This window comes from Malania oleifera, chromosome 1 (assembly GCF_029873635.1).
Source record: "Malania oleifera isolate guangnan ecotype guangnan chromosome 1, ASM2987363v1, whole genome shotgun sequence".
Lineage (NCBI taxonomy): Eukaryota > Viridiplantae > Streptophyta > Magnoliopsida > Santalales > Ximeniaceae > Malania > Malania oleifera.
Window position 1 is genome coordinate 126,109,617 of NC_080417.1, and position 25,805 is coordinate 126,135,421.

General features: G+C 34.9%; 1 protein-coding gene across 2 annotated transcripts in view; it reads right to left on the bottom strand.

Moving 5' to 3' along the window:
* Positions 1-3,885: 3,885 nt before the first annotated feature.
* LOC131157124 (alpha,alpha-trehalose-phosphate synthase [UDP-forming] 1) overlaps positions 3,886-25,805 on the bottom strand; it is a 73,554-nt gene continuing 51,634 nt past the window's right edge. For both annotated transcript variants that reach the window (XM_058111034.1, XM_058111026.1), the window contains 7 exons: positions 18,573-18,690; positions 14,221-14,400; positions 14,026-14,145; positions 13,861-13,948; positions 13,630-13,760; positions 13,429-13,527; positions 3,886-4,550 (listed from right to left, as the gene is read on the bottom strand). In XM_058111034.1, the coding sequence (XP_057967017.1) occupies positions 4,131-4,550; positions 13,429-13,527; positions 13,630-13,760; positions 13,861-13,948; positions 14,026-14,145; positions 14,221-14,400; positions 18,573-18,690 (1,156 nt within the window). In that variant the 3' untranslated portion in view covers positions 3,886-4,130. The remainder of the gene's footprint in view (positions 4,551-13,428; positions 13,528-13,629; positions 13,761-13,860; positions 13,949-14,025; positions 14,146-14,220; positions 14,401-18,572; positions 18,691-25,805) is intronic.

Consider the following 25,805-nt stretch of genomic DNA (forward strand, 5'->3'; position numbering starts at 1 on the left):
TCAAGCCTTAAATCCCACTAGGTTGGATTGGTTATATGAATATTTTTTGTTAATTTATGCGATCATAAAACATTTCTTTTGATAGATTTAGGTCTATTAAATTCTTACTATCTCCTTATAAGTTATTTTAGGTCTATTCCTACCTATTCTACTGCCCTCCACAGTAATTAACTCACTCTTCCCCACTAGCACTATATGGCCTATGTTTCAAGTGTCCATATCATCTGAATCGTCTCTCCCTTATCTTTTCTTCTATAGGAGCTACACCTAACTTACCACTAATATGTTCATTCCTTAATTTATCCTTCTGTGTTATATCACTCATTCATCTAAACATTCGCATCTCAGAAACTTTTACTTTTTAGATATTTTGTTTCTTTGTTGCCCAATATTTTGATCCATATAGCATAACATGTCTTATAACTGTCCTGTAAAACTTCTCTTTTAATTTTCAGGGTATTCTACGATCACACAGCACACTTGAAGCACTTCGCCATTTTACCCAACCTGCTTTTATTCTATGCATTACATCATTTTTAATTTTTCTTTCAGTTTGCATAATAGATCCAAGATATCGAAATCTATAAGTGCTATTTATTTCTTCATCATCAAGTTTAACTTTGTCTTCAATAATCCTCCTATCATTATTGAAATTATATTTCATATATTTTGTCTTATTTCTACTTATCCTAATGCTTTAGATTCCAAAGTTTCTCTCCATAGTTCTAACTTAGCCTTTACTCCATCTCTAGTTTCATCAATTAATACAATATCATCTGCAAACAACATATACCATATAACTTCATTTTGAATACCCTTAGTTAGTTGATCAATTACTAAAGTAAAAAGATAAGGGTTGAAAGCAGATCTTATGTACACATATGGTGATTGAAAATTTTATAGTTTTTCCATCTATAGTCCTTACACTAGTCATTACTCCATCATACATATCTTTAATGACATTAGCATACTCATGGTCTTAAATTTCCACAAAATTGTTGAAATTGTCGTCGAAATTTCCGATTTCAGTCACCCTCGAAATTGAAATGGCAGTCGATTTCTGTCTTGCATAATTTCCATCGAAATCTTAACGAATCATCTGAAATTTATCTAAAGCTCGATATTTTAGCGAAATTTATCAATATTTTAACTATACAATGAAATTTACTTAGAATTCAAATGAGAAATTTAGAAGTGAGTGAAATTTCTCTCTTAATTTATTTTTATCAAATCGAAAGATTATTACAAGTGCTTTTGAAATTTTATGAAAAAATAAACTTTCCATTCATGTCTAAATTATCATTATTTGTATAATAAATAATATTTAAATGATTTATGAATTGCATTTGTTTTAACTGAATATGTTTAATGTATATTATTTTACAAATATGTTTGTAACACATACTATAATACAACTTTTCCACCTCATACACAACATAGATTTATTTATCTTGCAATATATTAATCCTAAAACTTACATTATTATGTCTATTAATCATTTCTAAAATTTTACAAAGAATTTCATGATTTCCTACTAATTTTCGTTATTTTTTCAAATCAAAATCGAAAGTGACATCGAAATTGAAATTGCCGTACTTTTGGAGCTTCGAAATTTGAGTCGAAATCAAAATTTAAGACCTTGAGTATACCTACTACATACACCTGTTTTTTTATTTTTTCAGTGGAGATAAAAAAATAACTTCTACTGTAATTCAAAATTTTATTCCAAATTTAAGTTCCACAATAATGAGATTTAAACAAATCTCGCTATTCGGAGTAGTGAAATTTTCCACGTAAACAAATCTCTTGGCTGCCACGCATTTGTGCCAGATTGAGTCTGGCATTTAAATCTTGCTATACGAAACTCGCTACACGAAGTAGCAAGATTTGCTTAAATCTCGTCCACACGAGCATCGTCTCTCAAAAGAAAAACTTGCTACTCCGAGTAGGGAGATTACGTCAGAGTCATTCTGAGAAATACTTCCTAAAATATGGTATTATTTAATATATATATATTTAAAAAAGTTAAAATGAGAAAAAACTCAACTCTTGACAGCTGCAGCAATGTGGCACCTTCTCTTCATTTCTATTTTTAAATGCCATGCCCATAAAATTTGGGCAATGGCTATTATAGTGCAAACACAATTTGTGAGATTTCCCAGAATAAGGGTCCCACCCCCCCTGCCGCACCTCTTTATCGATCAAACAAATAAAAAAATGGTATGTTTGGTTTGCAAAATGGAATGAAATTAGGGTAGAAATGGAATGAAATTTTGAATATATCAAGTAATAAAAAATTCAATTTCATTTCATCCCAATTTTATTTTATTCGTAACACGCAGGGACAGTTGGTTGAATAAAGCCTTCACCACTTCAAAGTTTCTAGCAAGTCCCAGGTATTTGTCATTTGTGATATATAAAATTGTATGGGTGCCAGGCAATTTTGACAGCAATTTGCCATTTCAAAGCTCCCAATCTGCCTGGCACCCATAGAAATCTGCCTGCTCAATTTTGCCACAGCTTCTAAACATGCCAAACATATCTTGGTTGATCATTGGCCCAAGTAGGAACATAAAATTGTCGTATGAGGCCATCTTGCATGAAGAAATTCCCAATAGAATGATTGAAATGTCCTATAAAATATTCATATAAATTCCCAATAGAAATATCGAAATACCCAATTTGGAACTTGAAATGGGTATGTTAAATTTGAACTTGTATGAATTGGGTAAAACTTCATACAAAATTATATTAATTTTTCTCAATTTACACAAATTCAATTCTAAGCCATGATAATCATGTTCCCAAACAACAACAACAACAGAACAACAAAACCAAACCTTAATTCCCATTAGGTGGGGTCAGCATAATCATGTCCCCAAACACTAATTTTTTTTTTTTTTTTACCTTATTTCATTCCATGAACCAGATGTAAAATTCAGATTGTTGAATAAGTATCGCCAAACACATCTGCAGTCGACTACGAGGTAACCCACAACAACAACAACAATAACAACAAAACTAAGCCTTAGTCCCACCAAGTGATGAGATCGGTTATATGAATTCTTTTCCGTCAATTTATACAAAAATGCCATTGGTCTCTGCTGTTCTGCGGTTGAACATAGAAGGGATGTGTGGGGTGTAGCCGTCCATGTGACTGGTATGTCAATTGGGTTGCTCACGTTTTCCCTCCAACTATTTGATTAACTACTTTCAGTTCACACAATTTGGGATGAGAAAGCCAGTGTTCTTTGCATGACCTCAATCAGCATGTAAAGCGGGTTGCTTCCAGCAGCACCTGTTATAGCAAATGTCCTTTTTCACTTAAATATCAAGATATTATTTTAAGGGAAAAGCCTTAATTCTCGAGACTCAAAACTTAGTTATTTAACTAGAATTTTGAGTTTACCACTTAAAGCCGTCAAGACACTATAAGAGCCTTCTTTTTATTTATTTTAAATTTACCCTATATTTGGAAAGACCTTGACTTTGAATTTGTATTGAATTTAGGTTAGGTAAAATATAAAATTACATGGTAGCATACATTTCCACAATAAAATTTAAAGTCATTCCAATCTATTTAGTATTTGTTAATAACATCAAGTATTACATGATTTTTGTTTTTTTGGTTTTTATAATGACACTTCTCCCTATCAAATTGTTGTTACTTTTATTTCATTTTATAAACCAAACAGAAGTAATTGCATATTATTTTCCAATCAGTTAGGATCATTTTGAGAAGCAAACCAACCCGCATTCTCGTCTCGGTCCCCATGTTGGACAGGTAATTATATAGTCAAATATTCTAAAATAGAATTTGCTAGGGATCGACAAAATATATATATATATATATATATATATATATATATATATATATATCAAATATATATATATTTTCTGTGGTTTATATTTATTCTGTCTCTCTGGAAGCACCACTTACATATAGTTTGCCATAACACGGAGAAAAATGGGAAAGAAGACATCAAGGAAAGCATTTGAAAACACAAAATATTCATATCACATTGGATGGGACTTTCTATTGCATCATTATGATTTCCAAAATCACATGGCTTGGTACCTCTTTTAACTTGCTGATAAGATTATCATAGAAATCTGGGAGCATTGCTTCCTCAACTTGATGAGGATGATGATGACACGGGTGGCAGAGATGCTTCAAGGCCCCGGGCTAGATTCTTTAGAAATTGGACGACATTGTCCGATGATCCAAGGAGGTATCGGGCACTGGTTCGAGTCCGCCCGACAGCACAAGAGAAATAATTATCCCCCTTGAGATCAAGAACATTCCACGAAAATTTTTCTGGTGAGGGGCGCCGTCCACTACCGCAAACGTGATTCATGGATTTCTTCTCTGCATTTGGCAGTGGCCGCTGTGGCCTGCCATGTGATGATTTTGACCCACTTCTGCCGGCAGGAAGCTTCAGAGCCCTTCTATCCCCAGGCACCTTCAGTGCATCAGTCACCTTTGTCCTTCCCATACCCGCACCGTCAGAGGGTAGCTCTGGCTCAAAAAATGTGTACACATCTTCATCCTAAAGCAACCGAAAAAAAAAAAAAACGGTTTAATCGAGCATAAGAAAAAAGAGAAGGAAAAAAACCAATAATACAAAAATATAAGAATAAGGAAACACGGGAAGATGAATATGGAGGGTAAATAGAGATCTGATTGAAACAAACTATATAGGAAAACATGCTACAAATCATCCACAGGAAACTCCCTCCCTCCAAACACCCTTAGAATATGTCCCAAGGCAAACAGACTAAATCTCCAAATAATACTTCTCCCCAACTGTTTAGCAAATCCAAACCTCTCTGAGACAGCACCCAAGAAACACCAAAGGGAAAGAGAACCAGCACCCATGGCTCAAGAACACCAGCACAATGAAACGGAATATGAACAACACTCTACCCATCATAGTTGTCAAATCGAGATTCGAATCATGAATTGAAATCCCAATTTCATGAATCGAGAATCAAGAATCAATTCAAATCATAAGATTCAGTGCAAAATTTGAAAAATCAATTCCTAATGACTTGCATAAATGTAAAACGAGTAAAATAGTAAAATACAATGAAGCTTCAACAAATATGGATCATCCATGCAGAAAATTGGAATAGCGCTTGCCTTCGAAGCAAGTCTTGTAGGTCTAAATCCTACCATGATCTGTTTAACTCATACATATATTGATATAAAAGGAAAACTAGCCATATAAGCAAGATATACCATCATCTAACCATTCCACCTCTATCAAGTATCAAGTTAAGCTGTAACACTTTTTATGTGACTCAAAACTAAAGCTACATTCAGAAGAAAGTTAAGGGGACAAAAAAATTTAAAAAATTGAAATTCATGCTGATCTAAGTTTACACGTGTAACAAAAAATTCATATGCATACTTTCTTCAAAAATTAACAAGGAGACAAAACAAGAAAAACTTCACGAAAAATTGAATTTTAAGGTTTTTAAAGGAATGAATCAATAAAAAACAATAAAAAATTTAATTTATGGTGTTTAATAAGAAAAGTCATTTTTAATGCATGGACTTGCTCTAAAAATTAAAACAAGAAGAGAAACTAAATAAAAAACATAAACAAAACCTACTAAAATATAAAAATGAAGCAAAATCAAATATTTCAATCCAGAGGAGTGGAAAGGGCAACCTGCCAACCAAAAGCTCATCCACCTAGTTGACTTTGGTTTTCTTCTCAAGACAGGTTTCCTTATCTAACTCTGGTTTTCTTCTAATCTTCCCTAATGGCAGAAATAAGAGGTGCAGAATGAGAGGGCCAGCAGACTACTTTCTTCCTTCTTGGATGGCAAAACTTATGTAAATAGCAAATAGAAGGCGACCATGAAAAAAGAAAAAGGTCTTAAGATCTTTAAGTTGGATTTTAGAGGAGTTGCATCCAAATCTTATGATTCGCACGATTCGATTCAATTCACCGATTCACCAGGTGAATCATGCAATTCACCTCAATTCACTGCCATCTGCGATTCTCTCATGTGATTTGAATCGATTTATGCCTTTCTCGATGTGAATCGTACGATTCGAATCAAGAATTGTACGATTCTAACAACTATACTACCCATCACCCTTGCACCATGTCAACTGTAAATGAAAACGTGTCTCCATTTATTTGTGTCAAAATAAGATCCAGAGCAGCTATCTGGGGGAAAAAAGGGACAAAAATTTAAGAAAAAACTGCCACAGGAACTGAAAATCTCCCTTCCTGCACAGGGCTTCACAATAACTTCTAACCTAAAATAAACCTTTGCCATCCAACCTCTGTTGCAATGCTTCTGCCCAAGTCCTGACCATATATACTACAGAATGAAGTATATGGAAAAAGGCTTCCATAAAATCTCCCAGTCCTTTAAGACCATCACATGCCACAGAACCTCAGGACCTGATAACTGTGAATAATCTGCAACAACATATCTTCTTTAGAAGCAACGGCACATGGATGTAAAAATAAATAAATGCCACAAAGAGGCATCAGTACACCAACAATCATTCCAAAATCTAATCTGTGAACCATCACCACGTTGAACATAGTGAAATGAGCGAGAACATCCACCCCTGACTAAAGAACTTCCAAGGCTCCATGTCATGAGAAGGATTTCACCACTCTTGAAAACCAACCACCATGACAAGATTGAGCTGTCACCACACTCCTCCATAAGGCTGTTCTTTCAAAACCAAACTTCCACAACCACTTCCCCAAAATATTCATATTAAAATGAACTGAACTCCTACGATCCAAGCCACCACACTGAATGGGATGACACTCAGCACGCCATTTAACAAAGTGATAATTAACTTCCCCTAATCATTTCACAGATAACTCAAAATTCTTCAAACTTTTCAACAACAAATGCAGGTATCAGGAAAAATATATACATGATAGTTCTCTGGAAAATTCGTTAACACTTCAAGAAAGTCAATTCACCCACTCCCCCTCTTCTATCCTGCCAATTGATTCTCAAACCTTTGGATAGTAGAAAGTCTTATCCACGAAATTGTAGAAATTTTATTAAATCTTGCAATTTCAACAAAATCTGTCAAAATTTTAAATATAAAATAAAATTTCTTTGAAATTAAAATTTGAGATTCAAAACCAAATTGGAATTTCTCTCTTAATTGGTCTTTCCTTTCAATTGAAACTAAAGACTGCTAAATGAAGGATACAAAAGCTAGCATTTCATATTTTCAAATTATGAAAAATAAAATTCAGATACTAACGACAGTATTTTATTTTATCATATATGTCTAAATTATCTGTATTTTTATAATAAATAATATTTAACTAATTTATAAATTGTGGGCACAATGATTAGAAGAAAAATTAATCTAATTTGCTTTCAAGAAACTAAGTGGGAGGGGAAAAAGCTAGAGAAATTGAAAGATAAAGATTTAAACTTTGGTACACTGGGGAAAAAAAAAAAACCATAAAAAATGAGGTAGGAATTATTGTAGATAAAAACTTAAAAAATAGTATTGTAGATGTCAAAAGTATAGGGGATAGAATTATAAAAATCAAGATGGTGGGGATAGAATTATAAAAATCAAGATGGTCTTAGGCCAAGAGATAATAAATGTCATTATTGTTTATGCTCCTCAAGTAGGCTTACAAGAAAACCTTAAGAGACAATTTTGGGAAGATATGGATACTGTTATACAAGGCATATCAAGGGTTGAGAAAATATTCATAGAAGCATATCTGAATGAATACGTTGAAAGGGATAATAAAGGTTATGAGAGGATGCATAAAGGACATGTATATGGAAACAAAAATGAGCCTGGAGAGATGATCTTAGATTCTGCCATGTCATATGATTTTATTACAATGAATATTTGCTTTAAGAAGAGAGAACACTTAATAACCTTCAAAAGTAGACAAAATAAAAGTCAAATAGATTTTTTCTTAACTAAGAGGATAGATTGTTTATGTGTAAGGATTAGAAAGTTATCTCGAGGTGAAAGATTAACCACAATATAGAGTTTTAGTGTTAGATATATGTATTAAAAAATGGAAGAGAAAGGGTAAAATAAACCAATGTAAGAGAACTAGGTGGTGGAACCTAAAGGGAGAAAATATAATAAAATTTAAAGATAAAATGATCAAAGATGGCGTTTGGACTGTAGAGGATGGTGTAGACACAAACACTCATTGGAGCAGGATAGCTAGCTCTATTAAAAAGATAGCAAAGAGATTTTAAGTAAATCAAGAGGAAGATTTTCAAATAGCAAAAAAAGTTGGTGGTGGGATCAAGATTTTCAAAAATCTATAAAGATAAAAAGAATTTGTTATAAAACATGGTAAAAATGCATAAACATGGAAAACTTTGAAAAGTATAAAGAGACGAAAATGCAAAAAAGGTCATTAGTGAAGCTAAGCATAGATAATTTAATAATTTGTATTCTATCTTAGATACAAAATAAGGAGAAAGAGACATATTTAAACTTGCTAGAACGAAAGAAAGAAAGAGTTTACTTAGGCAATGTGAAATGTATAAAAAGCGAGGATAATATTGTCTTGGTTAAGGAAGAAGACATAAAATAAAGATGGTGAAGTTACTTTAGTAAGCTATTTAATGAAAACCAAGTAGAAAACTTAAACTTAAAATTGACAAATGAGGAAAAGACTAAAAGTATGAGATTTATTCGCAAGATTAGAGTTAGCGAAGTTAAGTTTGCACTAAAAATATGAAAAACGAAAAATCTATACGACTGGATAACATCCCAGTTGAAGTTTGAAAATGCTTAAGTGATAACAAAATTATACGGTTAACTAATTTATTTAAAACAATTATAAAAACTAAGAAAATTACAGACCAATAGAGGAAAATTCAATACCTGTATACAAAAATAAAGGAGATATTCAAACTTGTAATAACTATCGTGGAATTAAACTTATGAGTCATACAATGACATTATGAGAAAGGGTAGCTGAACAAAGATTAAGGCCAAAAACGAAGGTCTTTTAAAATCAATTTGATTTTATGCCTAGGAGATTTACTAAAGAAGCTATATATCTTTTAAGAATATTAATGGATAATTTTGGGAAAAATAAAAGGAACTTTCATATGGTATTTATGGACTTGGAGAAAGCGTATGATAGGGTACCTAAGAAAGTTTCATGGTGGGTTTTAGAAAGAAAGGGTGTGTGTAGTAGGTATACTAATGTCATTAGGGATATGTATGATGGAGTAATAACTAGTATTAGGAGTATAGGTGAAGAGACTAGACACAATAGGTGTGCACCAAGGATCTGTTTTGAACCCTTTTCTTTTTACTTAAGTAATTGATGAATTAACTAGAAGTATCCAAAATGAGGTTTCATGACATGTTGTTTGCAGATAATATTGTCTTGATTGATGAAACTAGGGGTGGAGTAGAATCTAAGTTAGAATTATGGAGAGAAGCTTTAGAATCTAGAGACTTTAGAATAAGTAGAAATAAGATAGAATATATGAAATATAATTTTAGTAATAGTAGGAGAAATATATAAAGTTAAATTTGATGATGAAGAAATCAATAGCACTAGCAAATTTCAGTATCTTGGATTTATTATGCAAGCTGAAGGAAAAATTGAAGAAGATGTAATACATAGAGTTAAAGTAGGTAGGGTAAAATGGAGAAGTGTTTCGAGTGTGCTTTGTGATCGTAGAATACCCTTAAAATTAAAAGGAAATTTTTATAGACAACTATAAAACTAGTTGTGCTATATGGATCAGAATGTTGGACAACTAAAAAATAACTTATCTACAAAAAAAAGTAAAAGTTGCCAAGATGAGAATGCTTAGATGGATGAGTGGTATAACACTAAAAGATAAATTAAGAAATGAACAAATTTGTGATAAGTTACGGTAGCTCCTACAAGATAAAATAAGGGAGACACGACTTAGATGGTTTGGGCACTTGCAACGTTGGCTACATAGTGCACTAGTGGAAGAGTGATTTAGTTACAGTGAGGCGCAGTAGAAGGGCTAGGAGTAGATCTAAAGTAACTTGGAATGAGATAGTAAGGAGCCCTGAATTTGTCAAAGGAAATTATCAATGAACGCATATATTGGTGGAAGAGGATTCATGTAGTCGACCCCACCTACTGGGACTAAAGGCTTGGTTTGTTGTTGTTGTATATTGGAGTTATTGCACCTTATACACCATATACATGTTATTGATGTATTTTATTCGTAATTTTTTAGTTCTAAGTCTTGCATTATTCTGTTTATTAACAATCACTAAAGTTTCACTAAGGCATAGTTGCTTTAATACTAATTGCGATAATTTATTCTGTTTATACACCATATACATGCCATTGATGTATTTTATTTGTAATATTTTAGTTCTAAGTCTTGCATTATTCTACTTATTAACAAACACTAAGGTTTCACTAAGGCATACTTGCTTCAATGCTACTTTCAATATTTTTTTAAAATTGAAATCAACATAAGAAATATCCACTAATTTTTTTTTGTAATTTTGTAGAGTCAAAATATTAGTTGATGTCGAAATTTACACAACCTCAATAATAGCATCCTAGATAGAAATAACCTTGAAAAAAAAAATACCCAAAGGCAAAGCCAACAATTGAATGAAGATGGTAATCTTTCACCCTGTTCCTAAAGTCACAACATCCATGTTCTTCACACTATCCATAGCGTGTTATGGTCCCACATCAGATGTGTACTAGGGAGATCTTGAGCTTATAAGGAGGGTTTGGGCTCCAACTAAGTGAGGTGCCTTTTATAGGACAAACCCATGAGGCAAGTGAGCCAAAGCGGACAATAACTCATCGGAGTTGGGCCCAGGACCACTACACAAGGGCATGCTCACACTCCAAAATAATCTACAACCAAATGAAAAATGTAGATCTATAGAGGCATCGTAGAAAAAAAAAATCGTATCATCTACAAATAATAACTGAGAAATAGAGACTTCATCTACATCTCTACCCAAAAGAATGCTTGAGAGACATTGCCCCTCCACCTCCATATTAAGTGTTCCATCCAATGGTTCCACCGAAAAAAATAAAATGGAAGAGATAGGATCACCCTATCTAAGACCTTTGGAACTTCTAAAAAGTCCACTAAGACTACGGCTGGCCAAAATGGAGAATCAAAACATCGATCCAATGTATCCGCTTGCTACTATTTGTATCAAAGCCCAATCCTTAAAGAATATATTAGACACACCCTAGCATTTTTTTTTTTGGATAACAAAAGAAGATATCATTAATGGAAAGGGAATTTACAAAAGGAGAATGAGAAATCTCCCAAGACAAACTAAGACTCTCCAATACTAAACAAAAACATCAAACACAAGAAAAGCCCAAGAAAAAATCATCTAGTCAACGTGTTCCTGCAATCTCTATGCGACTCCTAAAAACTTTTAAAAAACCATATTTGACACATCACAAAGAGGCCAATCCAACATCATGCTATCATATACATTTACACATCCAATTTATAGACAACTCCCTGTAAAACAAAGCATAACCTAGAACCCACATATTCACCAAGAATCAAAGCAACATCTAAAATTTGTCCCTCACCAACAAAAACTCTTCTAGAATCAGACAACGCCTTGGCAACAACTCCATTCAATATTGGAGTGAGCATTTTTTACAACAATTATAAATTGTAGCCCTAAACTAATTGGCCCAAGCCCTACTATATTCAACCATATTCTTCTTAAGAACCAATGCAACACAAGAATCATTGTGGCTCTTCTTAGAATGACGCTGATAAAAATATTGTGGAATTCATAAATGGTCTTCCTTGATCCCACCTCTCAATAGTGTTGGAAAAATGCCATTGGGAAACTATAAGGACCCCAAGCCATATCCCCATTCAACTCACTCATGCAGTTAAGAACTATTTTTCTTGAATTTTTTTTTTTTTAAAAAAAAGGAGTAAAGATAAATTATCCAACTAAGCCCTATCCTCCTCCATGAAAATGTCAAAATGCATTCCATCAAATCTTTGATCTTTAATCTTTAGTTTCAATATACAAGGACTGACAAAAGATTACAATCCATTCTGAATATCCTCCACCCTCGAACAAGTGACCCCATTAATAGTCAAATAACCCATGAAATACTCTTTTATCTTAGACCCACCATTTGATGAAAGGAAACAAAATAAATAACAAGTTGGCTACGGATTTTGGTAATCTTTGCAAGGGATCTCGATGAGGCACAAAAAATTTTCTTAAATTCCACTCTGATAGAAAGGTAATGCAGTATATCTGCTTGAATAGGATTTTAGTGCTAACCACAGTGTAGGAAAAATGCCATTGGGAAAATATAAGGACCCCAAGCCTTATTGCCAGTCAACTCATCCATGTAGTCAAGAACTCTTCCTCTTTTAGACCCACCATCCGATGAAAAGAAACAAAATAAATAACCAGTTGACCACGGATTTCGGTAATCTTTGCATAGGAGCTCGATGAGGCACAAACAATTCTCTTAAATTCCATTCCAATAAAAAAATAATGCAGTACATCTTCTTGAATAGGATTCTGGTCGTAATCAACTAGAGCAACTAACAACTTTGGAAACAAAATAAAACACATCCAAACATAATATATAAGAAAAAAAAAAAACTTATTATTATTCCTAAATGGCTGTGGGCATTTTCCTTTTGACTAAATCAGTCCTTGGACATGGGACCTTCAATTGGCAGAGAGACGTGGCAATGCACAAGAGAAAATCAGGAGATTCCTTTACACTAGTCATCAGCTGATTTTTGACGGTTCTCATCCTTTGGGCTCTCTATAGCCTATAATAGCTTTGCCATAACTAACATACATGCACACACATGTGCACGCATACACATGCATAGAGAGAGAGAGAGAGAGGGGGGGGGGGGTGGAAACACAACATAATAGGACATCCTTTTTCCTAGAAGATATATCCTCAAGAATTCAATCAGGCATGTATCCACGAACTCATCTTTAAATTAGTTTCACCATGAACAAAATCATTGCAACTGTATTGATGATATAACCCATTATTTTTCCTCAAAAAACCTAATACTTTTCTAACTGTAATGTTATTAGAAAAGATGTGTAGACATGACATTAGAGAACTACACATCCGCTGTGTCCTACCAGCAATCTTCACTTCAGTAAAAGTATGTTATGAACTTGTGAGCAAGTAAATTTGGAGTGTAGGCCCATAACCTCATCAAAGATGTGACTCACATAACCTTCTTCTTGTTGTCGTGTTTTTTCTTTGGAGAACACCATTCTAAAAATGAAGATTAATAACTCATTTTATATCTAGAAAATCATTTTGAAGCAACAGTTGGCAATAAAATTCATTTAACCACAAAGAATACTTCAAGATATTTCTAACTGGGCTCCAAATATATGCTTGATGCATAGGTGAAGGAAAATAATACCTTTTGAAGGAAATGTCCAATGCACAAAACATAGTCGATAGGTGAGTTCATTGATTTACTGTGAACTATCTCTCCCAATATACGATCAATTGCTGCACCCTATATGAAACCAAAGTCTCAAACGAGGAAAAAAGCATGCATGCTGGCAATTAGTTGCACAAGATTCAGAAATAATGAATAATATTAGCTGAGCCTAGTCACCTTTGTAACACCAACTGCTCGCACCTCAACAGATCGACTTCCTTGGACTACATCAACAGATGCATTAGAAATTGGGCCTGTCCAAAGATGCTGCAACATATCCCTTGCTTGAAGTCTTCCAAATTCAACATCTATTATTTTAATACAAAGACATGGAGCAAAGAGAGAATGATTCAGAAAGGCAATAGTTAGAAAAAAGAAAAAATCTCAAAAATTAAACATATCAAGTACCTGCATACTTGTAATTCCATACAAGTGAGGTTGCGCGGGGTTCAAAATGTGATCGAGGTGTTCTTTCAGTAAAGTACTCAAAAACATGCTGTAAAGTTGTCAAGCGCATCAGCTGTTAAGATGCAGAAAGATAGAGTAAACACATACAATGTCAATACTAAGCACCTTTACACTCTCCCACTCCATATTTAAATGCTCTGGCATTGTTGTCATCCACTCTCCCTTTGTATGGCGCAAAAACATCCCATTCTCTGCTGCCAACCACATGTTGTACTCCTTAAAGTTCTGCCCATTTTTTTTTCTTATCAGAATCAAAATTGATAGGATAAGAAAAGAGAAAAATGAAAACAAATGAGGTACATTATCTAAGATGTCTCTGTCACTTCCACTGAGGACAACAATGGTTGTCTTAGGATCACTGCAGAGTGCAGTCAATGGCACTTTCAACTCTGGATGCAATTTTAGTTCCATTTCTTTAATCTGATCTCCACCTCTTCTCTCAGGAGTGTCCACTGGTTTAGTTAAGGTTGCATTGAATCCCTGTGGTTTTTGAAGACAAGCAGGACCGAAAAAAGAAGGGGGGAAAAAAAAAACACACAGAACAAGAACGAAACCATGTTAAATCAGATGTATGACCTACTAAGTAAGACTAGAATGATGATAGACAGGAAGTTGTTGCCCAACATCTTTCAAGTACTTAAGCACAAGTCAGCATATATAGAAACTGGAGTTGAACAATTAAGAGGTGATGGTTATCAAAGGCATCAGAGTTCAGAATAATTGGCACAGATACTTATAGAAGGAAACTGGATAACTTATATTGGCAAAGAATACGAACCACCGAATAGCCTTTGTACCCATCTAAATATACTGATTAAGCATAGCTTGATGAAAACTCATTTTCTGGATAGAAACTGACACTGACTCTTCTAAAAACTCAAGCAAAGAAAAGAAAAAAATGTTGGTAATAAGCATACAGGAAATGAATTTTCTTGTCTCTGTTTCTTCATTGTATATATTAAAGCCAAAAAACAAAGCTAGAAATAATTAAGAGCCAGTGTAAATGCATAATTTAATTTATGACATTATACAAGATAGCCTATTGAATATTTCTTTACTTCATAGAGGATGCAGATTCAAAGCTGATCTTGGTCATTTTTAAATGAGTTCTCATCAATAGAATTAAATCATGTGGAGAGGTAATTTTTTTTTTCCCCCAAAAATCCAAATAGAAGGATATTTAAGTGGTTGCACAATGAAACTTGAGCATTAATAATTCCCTGCAAACTAGCCTGCTCTGATTTTCATGGCACATCCAAGACCTCTCCATCTTCTGCATTTTTTCTGAATGTTTTTGTCAGAATGAAATTCTGTTAGTAATTAGGTGTTGTGTCAGGTATTATGTCCTTTGTATCTTTTTATTATCAATATAAGGAGTGCTGATCCGGAGATGTATGTTTCTTTTCAGGGTTTGGCTATCATTCATCTTTCTCTACTATGAATTTTACTCTCTCTCTCTTTCTCTCTCTCTCTCTCTCCCCTATCAAATTTGCAGGTTCACAACAGTTTTAAACAGAGAGAGAGATCAAACACAAAAACTGCCACTCACATGCAGATATTCATAATAACGAAGTGAAAGCGCAAAAATATTGCCTTTTAACTCTCAAGAGTCCCTATCAAGCAAAAGCACAAGTATTTATCACGCCCACCTGGCCACATTATTACATAAACAAGAAAATAGACCCTTAGCCAAAGCCTAAGAAAACAGGTCAGATTATTGAAGTCTGAATTATTTGTTTAATCATTACAAAATCCCTAAAGAAACGACAATCAACAGTGTGAATGGAGTTGCATTTTTTTTTATTAAAAGGAATTCAAATCCTAAACAATATACACAGACCAAGTAATGATGGATCTGAGGATTCTAATTATATCCTTTTGAGTGTGAAAGAGTTATCATCGACTACAGGCCTCTTAGCATGGACAACAGTTTGTCAAACCCCGGAGTTTAGATTTTGCAAACATAGACACAGAAGGTCATGAAGAAGTAATTCAAATAAATGACAGTTAGGATGCTTAAAACACAAATGTATTTGGCCTTTCAGGAATTGAGAGCACATGATTGGTAAGATAGAAATTTTCTCAGAATCATTCCCCCACCCTCACCAAATTGATGCTCGACTTTGTCTAATAAATTTTTATATCTTGAATCTATTATGCAAGCAAAGGGAGAAATTGAAGAGGATGAAGTACATAGAGTTAAAAGCAAGTTGGGTAAAATAGAGGAGTGCATTGGGTGTGTTATGTGATCATAGAATACCATTAAAATTAAGATAAAAGTTTTATAAGACAGCTATAAGAACAGTCAAGCTTTATGGATCAGAATGTTGGACAACTAACAAATACCATTGTCTAAAAGTAAAAGCGTCCAAAATGTGCATGCTAAGGTGGATGAGTGGTATAACATTAAAGGATAAATTAATGAATGAACATATTCACAATGAGTTCGGCATAGCCCCAATAGAAGAAAAGATAAGGGAGGAGCAGCTTAGATGGTTTGGGCATTAAAAACGTATGCCAATTAGTGCACTAGTAAGGAGGAGGCGGCTAGTCATTGTAAATGGTATTAAACGAGGAAGGGTAGACTTAAAATATTGGAATGATGTAGCGAGGATGGATTTAATGGCTCTCAAGTTAGGTGAAGAAAATTCCATCGATCGTTTGAATTAGCGAAAAAAGGATTCACGTAACCGACCACACATAGCAGGACTTAAGGTTTGTTAGTTGTTGTTGTTATTGATTTTTGATGAATAATTCCTATGTGAAGCACAAAAAGATGGGGTATCTTTCAATCGTAGCATGTTTTTAGGTCAAAAGATACAAATAGAGCAACCAAATGGTGCTTCAATCTCTTCATAGAACAAGTGAAGAACAAAGAAAATTTTAGAATGATCTTTTGTGAAGAATAGTCAAGTCATCCTCGATCAACTAACTCAAAATAAGAGATCCACAAACAATAAACCAACTCAAAAGAAGGAAAAAACGATTATTTATTGTAGACATAAACACTAATCAAGATTCACAAAAGCAGTGGGCAAATGACTACTAAGATAATAGTGACCATCATGTTCCTTAACTGCAACCATTCATCTTCCTCGTGTTGAGGTCCTTGAAAAACAAGAGAAAGGAAACTTTAGAAAATTGTAGAACAATGACATGCTTTGGTTAATTAAGTCAATAGTGTTGAGCTGAAATGGAAACGGATTAAATGGAAACGGAAAATTAAATGACCTTGAAGAGGATGAGTTGTAGATGAAAATGAGCCGCGGAGGAACCAGCTTTCATGCGCTGGAATGATAATGCCCGTGTGCTAAAATAACCCATTAAATATCCCAATTACTCCCTTTCTTTCCTACCCATTCAATATAGCTATATAATGAAGCAATTGTACGTGAATGTGAATATAGTAAAGTGAGTGAGCGAGGAGTGTGAGAGTGCTGAAGGTGAGAGAGAGAAAAGTGTGAGAAGAGTTGAGTTGAGTGTGTGTCTCCTCCTCTTGTTTTTCTCCCAGGTTATGGTATATTCAGTGTGCTCCGTGGACGTAGGTTAGATTAGACCGAACCACGTAAATCTGGTGTTCTTATTTTGTGTGCTTATTTTGCTTGTGTGATTATTGTTTCTAGATCCCTTACAAATAGAAAAGCATTAAAACGCAATCTCATCCTTAAGAAAACTTCTTTTTCCCTTTGACAACTAGTATACTTAAACTCTAAAATTGGCTCAATCCAATGCTCCATCAAACCATTAAACTAGCATGTATGTGACATGCCCTAAGATAAAATTCACAAGGCAAACGCAGATTGCGCTTAGGGCTTAAATTAGTGACAAAGTATGCAAGAAGCACTTTGCATTAGAATTTTGAATTTGAAAATATCAGCACAAATTGTGTCTAATTCGCAGATGCAGCCATACTAGATAGCTCTTCCCACTTGAATGTCCTAAAAGTTGAGAAAACTGGTTAAAATTATTCTGATGAAGGAAACGAACTTGGACCTTGATAATCTGTAAGGAAATTAAGAGGCATACCAGGCAACCATCAATCTAATATCGCACTATTTTGCATGTGAATTATTCACAATGAATAATTGATCCAATATATAGTATGTTGGCCTATGAACAGAAATTTTGGCGGTGTTCTAGCTACTATGCAATTTGCCAAGTCAATGTTCTCACGTTCTCAATATGCACCAGTTGTTGCTCCTAATTAGGGCATGCCAAACATCAGATCCAGTTTCTGCACCTTGTACAGCAAATCGTACTTGTATGAAAATTGAGCAGTCTAGGCATTTTGGGAGTTTAGAGGAAAATACCATTGTTTTGGTTTTTGGATGGAATAAATTATGTAAGGATATCCCAGAAATTAAGAAAATATGCGAGGTTAAGTGCTCAACTAATCAAAGTACAGATCTATCTCTCTGATCATTACATAATGCATTCAACAAGTTGGCTATGATCAACACCTTGTGCTACAAAATCAAGTGGGTACCTAAAAATTAACAACTATTACCCGCAGGTTCTTTATATAATGCAAGTTTATTCAATAGTCTACCCTAAAAATAGATTTGTCCAATTAAAAAATTTAACAACATTTCTTAGCAAGCTGAAACTGCCATTTGGCCAATTTCATAGGTTTCCAAGGGAAACAGGCATACCAGTATGAGTAGTCGGTTATTTGACTGCAAATAACGCTCTTTTGCATCTTCAACAGGAAGTTCAGGTGGAACTCGGCTTATCCTTAGCTGAGCTTCAACAACAGTATCATTCAATTCACTACAAAAAAACAATCAATATCTAATTATAGTCATGAAAATGTAAACCAAGAAAATAGAAACACAACATTTTCTGTTTTACTTGGGAAAATAATAAAGTTACTTTAATTTACTGTGACCCAAATAAACAAATTTGGGATGCAATGGGAGCTAGTAGCCTTTAATGAAAATTTTTAGGGGAAGGAAAGGGGCATGGAGAGAAAGTACAATACTGGTGGTCGCACTATTTTGTTTTTGGGACTTTGGAGGGCAGATAAAAGAACACGCAAAACTACATACTGCTATCTTTCCCTCTAAATCTCCTCCCCAATTTGGGGATAAGCATTTTGGAGAATTGGAGAGGTTCCTCCCCTATCATAGTAGCCTGAAAAGTTGTGGTTGCATCTATATATTGGCCTCATTACATAAGGCTTAGGGGGTTCTTGTGGGAGGAATTCTTTTATGTGTTACCCTATATTGAATGTGGAATTTACTTGGCTTGTTGCAGGATGAGTGTCTATTGCCCTTGGACTGATAGGTTCTGGTTACCTAGGGTTGGCAAAATGAGTCAAAACTCAAAGGGTGACTTGTCACCTGCCCGTTTAGACTGAATTTGGATTTGGGAGGAGGTGACCCGCTTATAAATGGGTCAACTTGAACCCAACCTGTTTAATAAATGGGTTGGACAAGTTTGGGTCAAGTACTCGTCGGGTGGCCCACTTACATTTTTTTTTTTCCGCTTTTAGGCACTTTGGCCTTTGGGCTGTCCACTTTTAGGCTTTTTTTTTCCCTTTTAAAGTGATTTTTTTTAATAAAAAAATTTAAGTCAGTTTTGATAAAATACTAAAGAAAAAAATTAAAACAAACAAATTATATTTTTAAACAGGTGTTTAATGGGTACCCATTTATGATCCGTTTATTAAATGGGTTTTGGTTTATAGATTATTCACCCGTTAATAAACAGATAAACTTGAACCCGAACCCGTTTAACCTCCACTCGTTTGCGACCCGCCCAAACTCGACCTGTCAACCCGTTTTGCCACCTCCATTGTTACCCTACAAAGCAGGAGAATGTTTTTAATCCAGGAGGTACTCCCTTGAGTGATGTTAGTTAGATCATTGTCCTTTAGTGCCTGATTTTACTTTGGTTAGGTGGGACCTTACCCATTCTAGGTTGAGGATGTGTAGATGATTCATTCTGTTTTTTCTTTATTTGGTGAAGTAGAAGTGGATACAGTTAAGGAGGCTTGGAAGAGTTTTGTGCGAGGAAGTGGAAGCATGTGATTAGGACCACTAGGTATACATTATAAATAAAAGGAGAGACATGTCATTGTGATTAGATCTTCCAATTTACACAATTTCTTTAGCATGGTATTAGAGCATGGATCTGAGACCTAAACCTTAATTGTCACAGCCACCATCAAACCGTAGCCTAAAACCCTACATCCACTGCATGTCTAACATTGCAGGAGAATTGTCAGCCCCACCGTAGGCCTGAAAACCAGCCAGCAGCTGCCAGAAGCCACAACAATTGCTGGAAATTCCCTGGACTAGGACCACAAAACCCCTTTATATTTTTCAAAACAACATCTTATCACCCAGCGATACTGCTGATCTGCCCAACACTGAAATCCCATTGCCAGAGCTGAGCCCATGCTACCTCATGTGTAGGTCAAGGCAGGCAGAGCTGAGACCCCACTCGCCAGTACGTGAAGCTTCATACAGGCATGTTTTTGGCCTGATTTGATCCTATACTGTTTAAATCCCTCCCTCTATAAACAATTACTGAGTTTTCAATGATGATTTTTTCCCAAAGATTTCACCTTTTAGTTGCTCATGTGTGGCACTGCAGGAATGATTGTTTGGCACTAGTCGAAGCTGTTTGTCAATGTTTTCTGAGTTCAATACGGCCTAAAACAATGGTATGTGCCGTGTTTGTGATTTTTCCATTTGTTTATCTTGTTCATTGTTAGATTACTACTTTACCTAAAAACTTAAGCTGCTAAGTTGTGGACCAACAATGCATATCAAGCTTTAACACTCACCCGCACAGGCAGCCTGGTAGCACTTGCAGAGATAAAATATGATAGACATCATCCATTATAGGGAATCTAATAATTTTTTAAACACCACACAATAAACACAGGCAACGAGACTAGAACCGAGGACCTCCTTGTAACCAACTCTTATACCATGTTATATTACCACTTTACCTAAAAGCTTAAGCTGTTAGGCTGTGGGCCAACCGTGCATATCAAGCTTAAACATTCATCATGTATTTGTGGTTTGCTCTGGTTGTCAAAGATTGTGTGTTGGGATGGAGTCCACGAATCCCAAAAGTTTATTGTTTGCTGTGTTTCAGATTTGATGCCATAATCGAGGTTGTGTGTTGGGAAAGAATCCCCAAATCCCAAAAGTATGTTTCCCACGTTAGTCACTAATTCAGGCATTGGTGAACAACATGTTATAACTGTCTCAAAGAAGGAGTATCCAAGGTTCCTATAGTATCTGAGAGCGTGACAAGCATCTCACCACATTGCATCTTTTGCTTTGAAAGGTAATCCTACAGCCTGTATGTCGTCTAGTATCTCTCCAGCTAGTCTTTGGGTTATCAATTTTGCTGCTAGTGACCATATGACAAGTGTAACCAAGTTCTTTTCTTCCGCTTAGTATTCTAAAAATCTACCATGAGTTACCCTTGGTTCCACTGCTAAGGTTGGGGGGATAGGAACAAGAAATCCTAACTCTCTGAAACTCTCTTTCCTCTACTTTGTACATTCCTAAGTTGCCCATTAATTTCATGTTTGTTAGTAAAATTACAAAGTCACTAACTTGTTCCTTAAGCTTCTTTCCTGATTCTATAGTTATTTAGGATCAAATGGGGAGGAAGACGATTGACACAGAACATGAGGCTAGTGGACTTGAGTACTATACTACTATTAGTCTCTCTCTCCTCCTATTGCTTGTGGTGCTACTACTACACCACTTCAAATCAATTATGGCCTTGTTATCCTCCATTCGACAAGTTGAAACTGTTAGTTCTTACTTTGAGTTTTGTGTCTAATCTTGAGTGTGAGTTTTGTCAATTGGGAGAGCACCATTGTGTTCCTTTGCCTTCTGATTCAATAGATGGGCAGTCAACCTTTCAAGGGGTACTAGTTGTGTCACATCAAAGTTGCTGTTTCGATACTCTGTGACATTTATTGATGACTACTCTAGGATGATTTAACGAAAGATCATTCTTAGTTGTTAAGTATCTTTTGTGCATTCTGTTATCAAATAAAGACTCAATTTCATGTACCAGTATACTTCGTAATGATAATGCTAAGGACAACCTTAGTACCTAAACCTAGAATCATCCATCAATCATCTTCTGCCCACACTCCACGGAATTGCAAAACTAAATATTTGACACATTCTAAAAGCCATTCATACCCTATTATATCAAATGTCCCCAAAATTTTTTGAGTGATGCCATGCTCAAGGTCTTAAATTTCAATTTCGACTCAAATTTCGAAGCTCCAAAAGTATAGAAATTTCGACTTAAATTTCAATTTTGATGTCAATTTCGATTTCAATTTGAAATAAAAAAAGAAATTAGTAGTAAAACATGGAATTCTTTGTGAAACTTTAGAAATGGTTAACAAACATAATAATATAAGTTTTAGGACTAATATATTGCAAATTAAATACATCTATGTTTTGTATAAGGTGGAAAAGTTGTAAAATAGTATGTGTATCAAACATATTTATAAGACAATGTACATTAAACATATTCAATTAATACAAATGAAATTCATAAATCATTTAAATATTATTTATTATACAAATAATGATAATTTAGACATAAAGGGTTAAATAAAATGTTACTGTAAGTTTATTTTTTCATATAATTTCAAAAGTACTTGTAATAATCTTTTGTAAAGATAAAATAAATTAGGATAGAAATTTCCATTCACTCCTTAATTTCTCATTTGAATTCTGACAAAATTTCAACGTATAGTTAAAATTTCGAGATTTCGATAATTTTTGAATGATTTGTTGAGATTTTGATGGAAATTATGCAAGACAGAAATCAACTGCCATTTCGATTTCAAGGGTGATGGAAGTTGGAAATTATGACGGAAATTTCGACAATTTCGAGGAAATTTAAGACCATGGTCATGCTCATTGCTTGCTCTGTCATCAATAAATGCAATCCTCTATCCTTGGTGATAAAATCCCACATCCAATTATTCTTCCCAAAGGCTCCTTTATTCTCACTTCCACTTTGTATATCTGGTTTTGTCCCATTTTTTTTTGTTACTTACGCCCAAGAAAGGATAAATTAGACCTTTGTGCTATCAAATGTATTTTTTTAAGTTTCTCTTGTACTCAAAAGATATATTGATGTTATAGCCCTACTTTACATTGTTTTTTCGTTCTCACCTTATGTCACCTTATTTGAGTTAACACCACTATTTTGATTCCTTGAGTCTAGTTGACTTTGATGAATCCCTCCCTTTGCATAGCCTTCTAGATCCTAACCTATTATCACTACATTGTCCTCCATCCAATTTGAGTCCTTCTTGTGGCTTGGATCATCCTATTTTGCAGGTTTCTACGTAGCAGCGACCCAAGGGACGATAGCCTCCTCCAACTTCTGCTACTAAGCCTCTAGTTCCCTTTCCAATTTGAGTCCTTCTCATGGCTTGGATCATCCTAATTTTCAGGTTTACACACGATTGTAACCCAAGGGACGAAAGCCTCCCCTAGCTTCTACTTCTAAGCCTCTAGTTCCCTCGTTTGATGATCTTATTCCCCAAAATGTTGATCTTCCTATTGCTGTTTGGAAAGGTAAATGTACTTGTACCCAACATTCAATTTCTAATTTTGTTTGCTACGCTCTTTTGTTATTTTCATATTGTTGTTTTGTTAGTACTCTATCTTCTATCGCTCTTCCAAAAATTATTTTTGAAGTCCTCTAGGTGGAGGACTGCAATGGTGTTGAATAGATGCATGCAATATAAAAAAAATGACACTTAAAAACTAGTACTTCTTCTTCATGATAAGTCTATGGTTGGTTGTCGCTGGGGGTATATCATGAAAGTTAATCCAGATGGTTCCCTGACTCATTTTAAGGGCCATTTTGCTGCTAACGGATATGCTTCAACGGACGGTTTGGGTTCTTTTGACACATATTCCCTAGTTGCTAAACTTACCTTAGTTCATTTGTTTGCCTCCTTAGCCACCATGTGCTGTTGGCCTTTGCATCAGTTAGATGTGAAGAATGCCTTCCTAAGTGGTGGTAAAATCCCACATTCAATAATATTCCCTAAGGCCTTTTTGTTCTCTCTTCCTCGTCTTATATTCGATTGTGTGTCCTTTATTCATCAATTAAATTCAGGAAAGGAGAAGTTGGATCCTTGTGCTATCAAACTTATTTTTTTGGCTTTCCTACACTTAAAAAGGATATCGATGTTATGGCCCTGCTTTACATTGATTCTTTGTCTCTGCTGATGTCACCTTTTTTTTTCAGTCTACAACATACCATTTTGATTCTTTGAGTTTTGTTGACCTTGACAAGTCCCTTACTCTGCTTAGCCTTCTTGATCCTAACGTATTTTCTCCACCCAATCCTCCTACATCTTCATCCAGTTTGAGTCCTCATCGCTTTGATCATCCAAATTTGTGAGTGTACACATGGCGACTCAAGGGAGGATAGCCTCTTCCAACTTCCACTTCTACGCCACTAGTTCCCTCATCAGATAATCCTACTTTCCAAGGGGTTGATCCTCCTATTGCTGTTTGAAAAGGTAAACGAACTTGTACCTAACATCCAATCTCTAGTTTTGTTTGTTATGATTTCCTATCACTTCATACTATTATTTCGTTAGTTCTTTATCTTCAGAGATTTGAAGCCCTATCCCCATTTAGGTGGAAGAATGCAATGATAATGGAGATGCATGCACTACAAGATAATGATACTTGGGGGTTGATATCTCTTTCTCCTAATAAGCATATGGTTGCCATTGCGTGTATACCGTGAAGGTCAATCTTGATGGTTCCATGGCTTCATTGAAGGCCTGCCTTGTTGCTAAGGGATACTCAAGTGTATGGTTTGGACCATTTAGACACATTCTCCCCTGTCACCAAACTTGTCTCAATACATTTGTTCATCTCCTTAGGCACCACCTATCATTAGCCTCTACATTAGTTAGATGTGAAGAATACTTTCCTACGGTGATTTTTAGTAGGAGGTCTATATGGAACAACCACCTAGATTTGTTGCTCAAAGGGAGTAAGGCTTAGCATGTCGGATCAAGAAGTCATTATACCATTTAAAACAATCTCCCAAGGCATGGCTTGGTGGATTTAGTGTTGTAGTAGTTGAGTTTGACTTTCAACGGTGTAGTAGATCATTCTATATTTTATCATTATGCTCCATCCGAAAGGATTCTGCTTATTGTGTATGTGGATAATATTGTGATTACTAATGATGGTGACCAAGGTATACAGAGCCTAAAGCATTTTTTCGCAAACTAAATTTCAAACCAAGGATTTGGGACCATTTAAGTACTTCTTGGGTATAGAAGTATCAAGATCTCGCATGGGAACCGTTTTTCCAGAGAGGAAGATGTTCTTGATCTTTTAGATGAGACTAGGATTTTGGGATCCAAACCCGTTGATACACTATATCCTAATAGTTAGTGCTAGATATGGTTGATTTGTTGGCTAACCCAAGACAGCACCGAAGACTTGTCAGAAAGATTAATGATCTCATGGTCACTCGACCAGATATATCTTTTGCAACAAGTACTGTGAATCAGTTTCTTGATTCTTTAAGAACAAGTCATTGGGATGCAGTAATTCGCATCTTGAGATATCTCAAAGGTGCACCCAAGTGATGTCTCTTATATCAGGATCGAGATTACTCATAATCAAGGATATACTAATGCAGATCAGGCTCGATCACCTTCTAATAGAAGATCCATGACTGGGTACTGTATCTTTGTTGGTGGTAATTTGGTTTCTTGAAGAAATAAGAAATAAACTATGGTGACCAGATTAAATGTTGAGCCAAAGTATAGGGCTATGATTCACGCTATACGTGAACTTGTTTGGCTGAAGAACATGTTGTAAGAACTGGGTATTCCA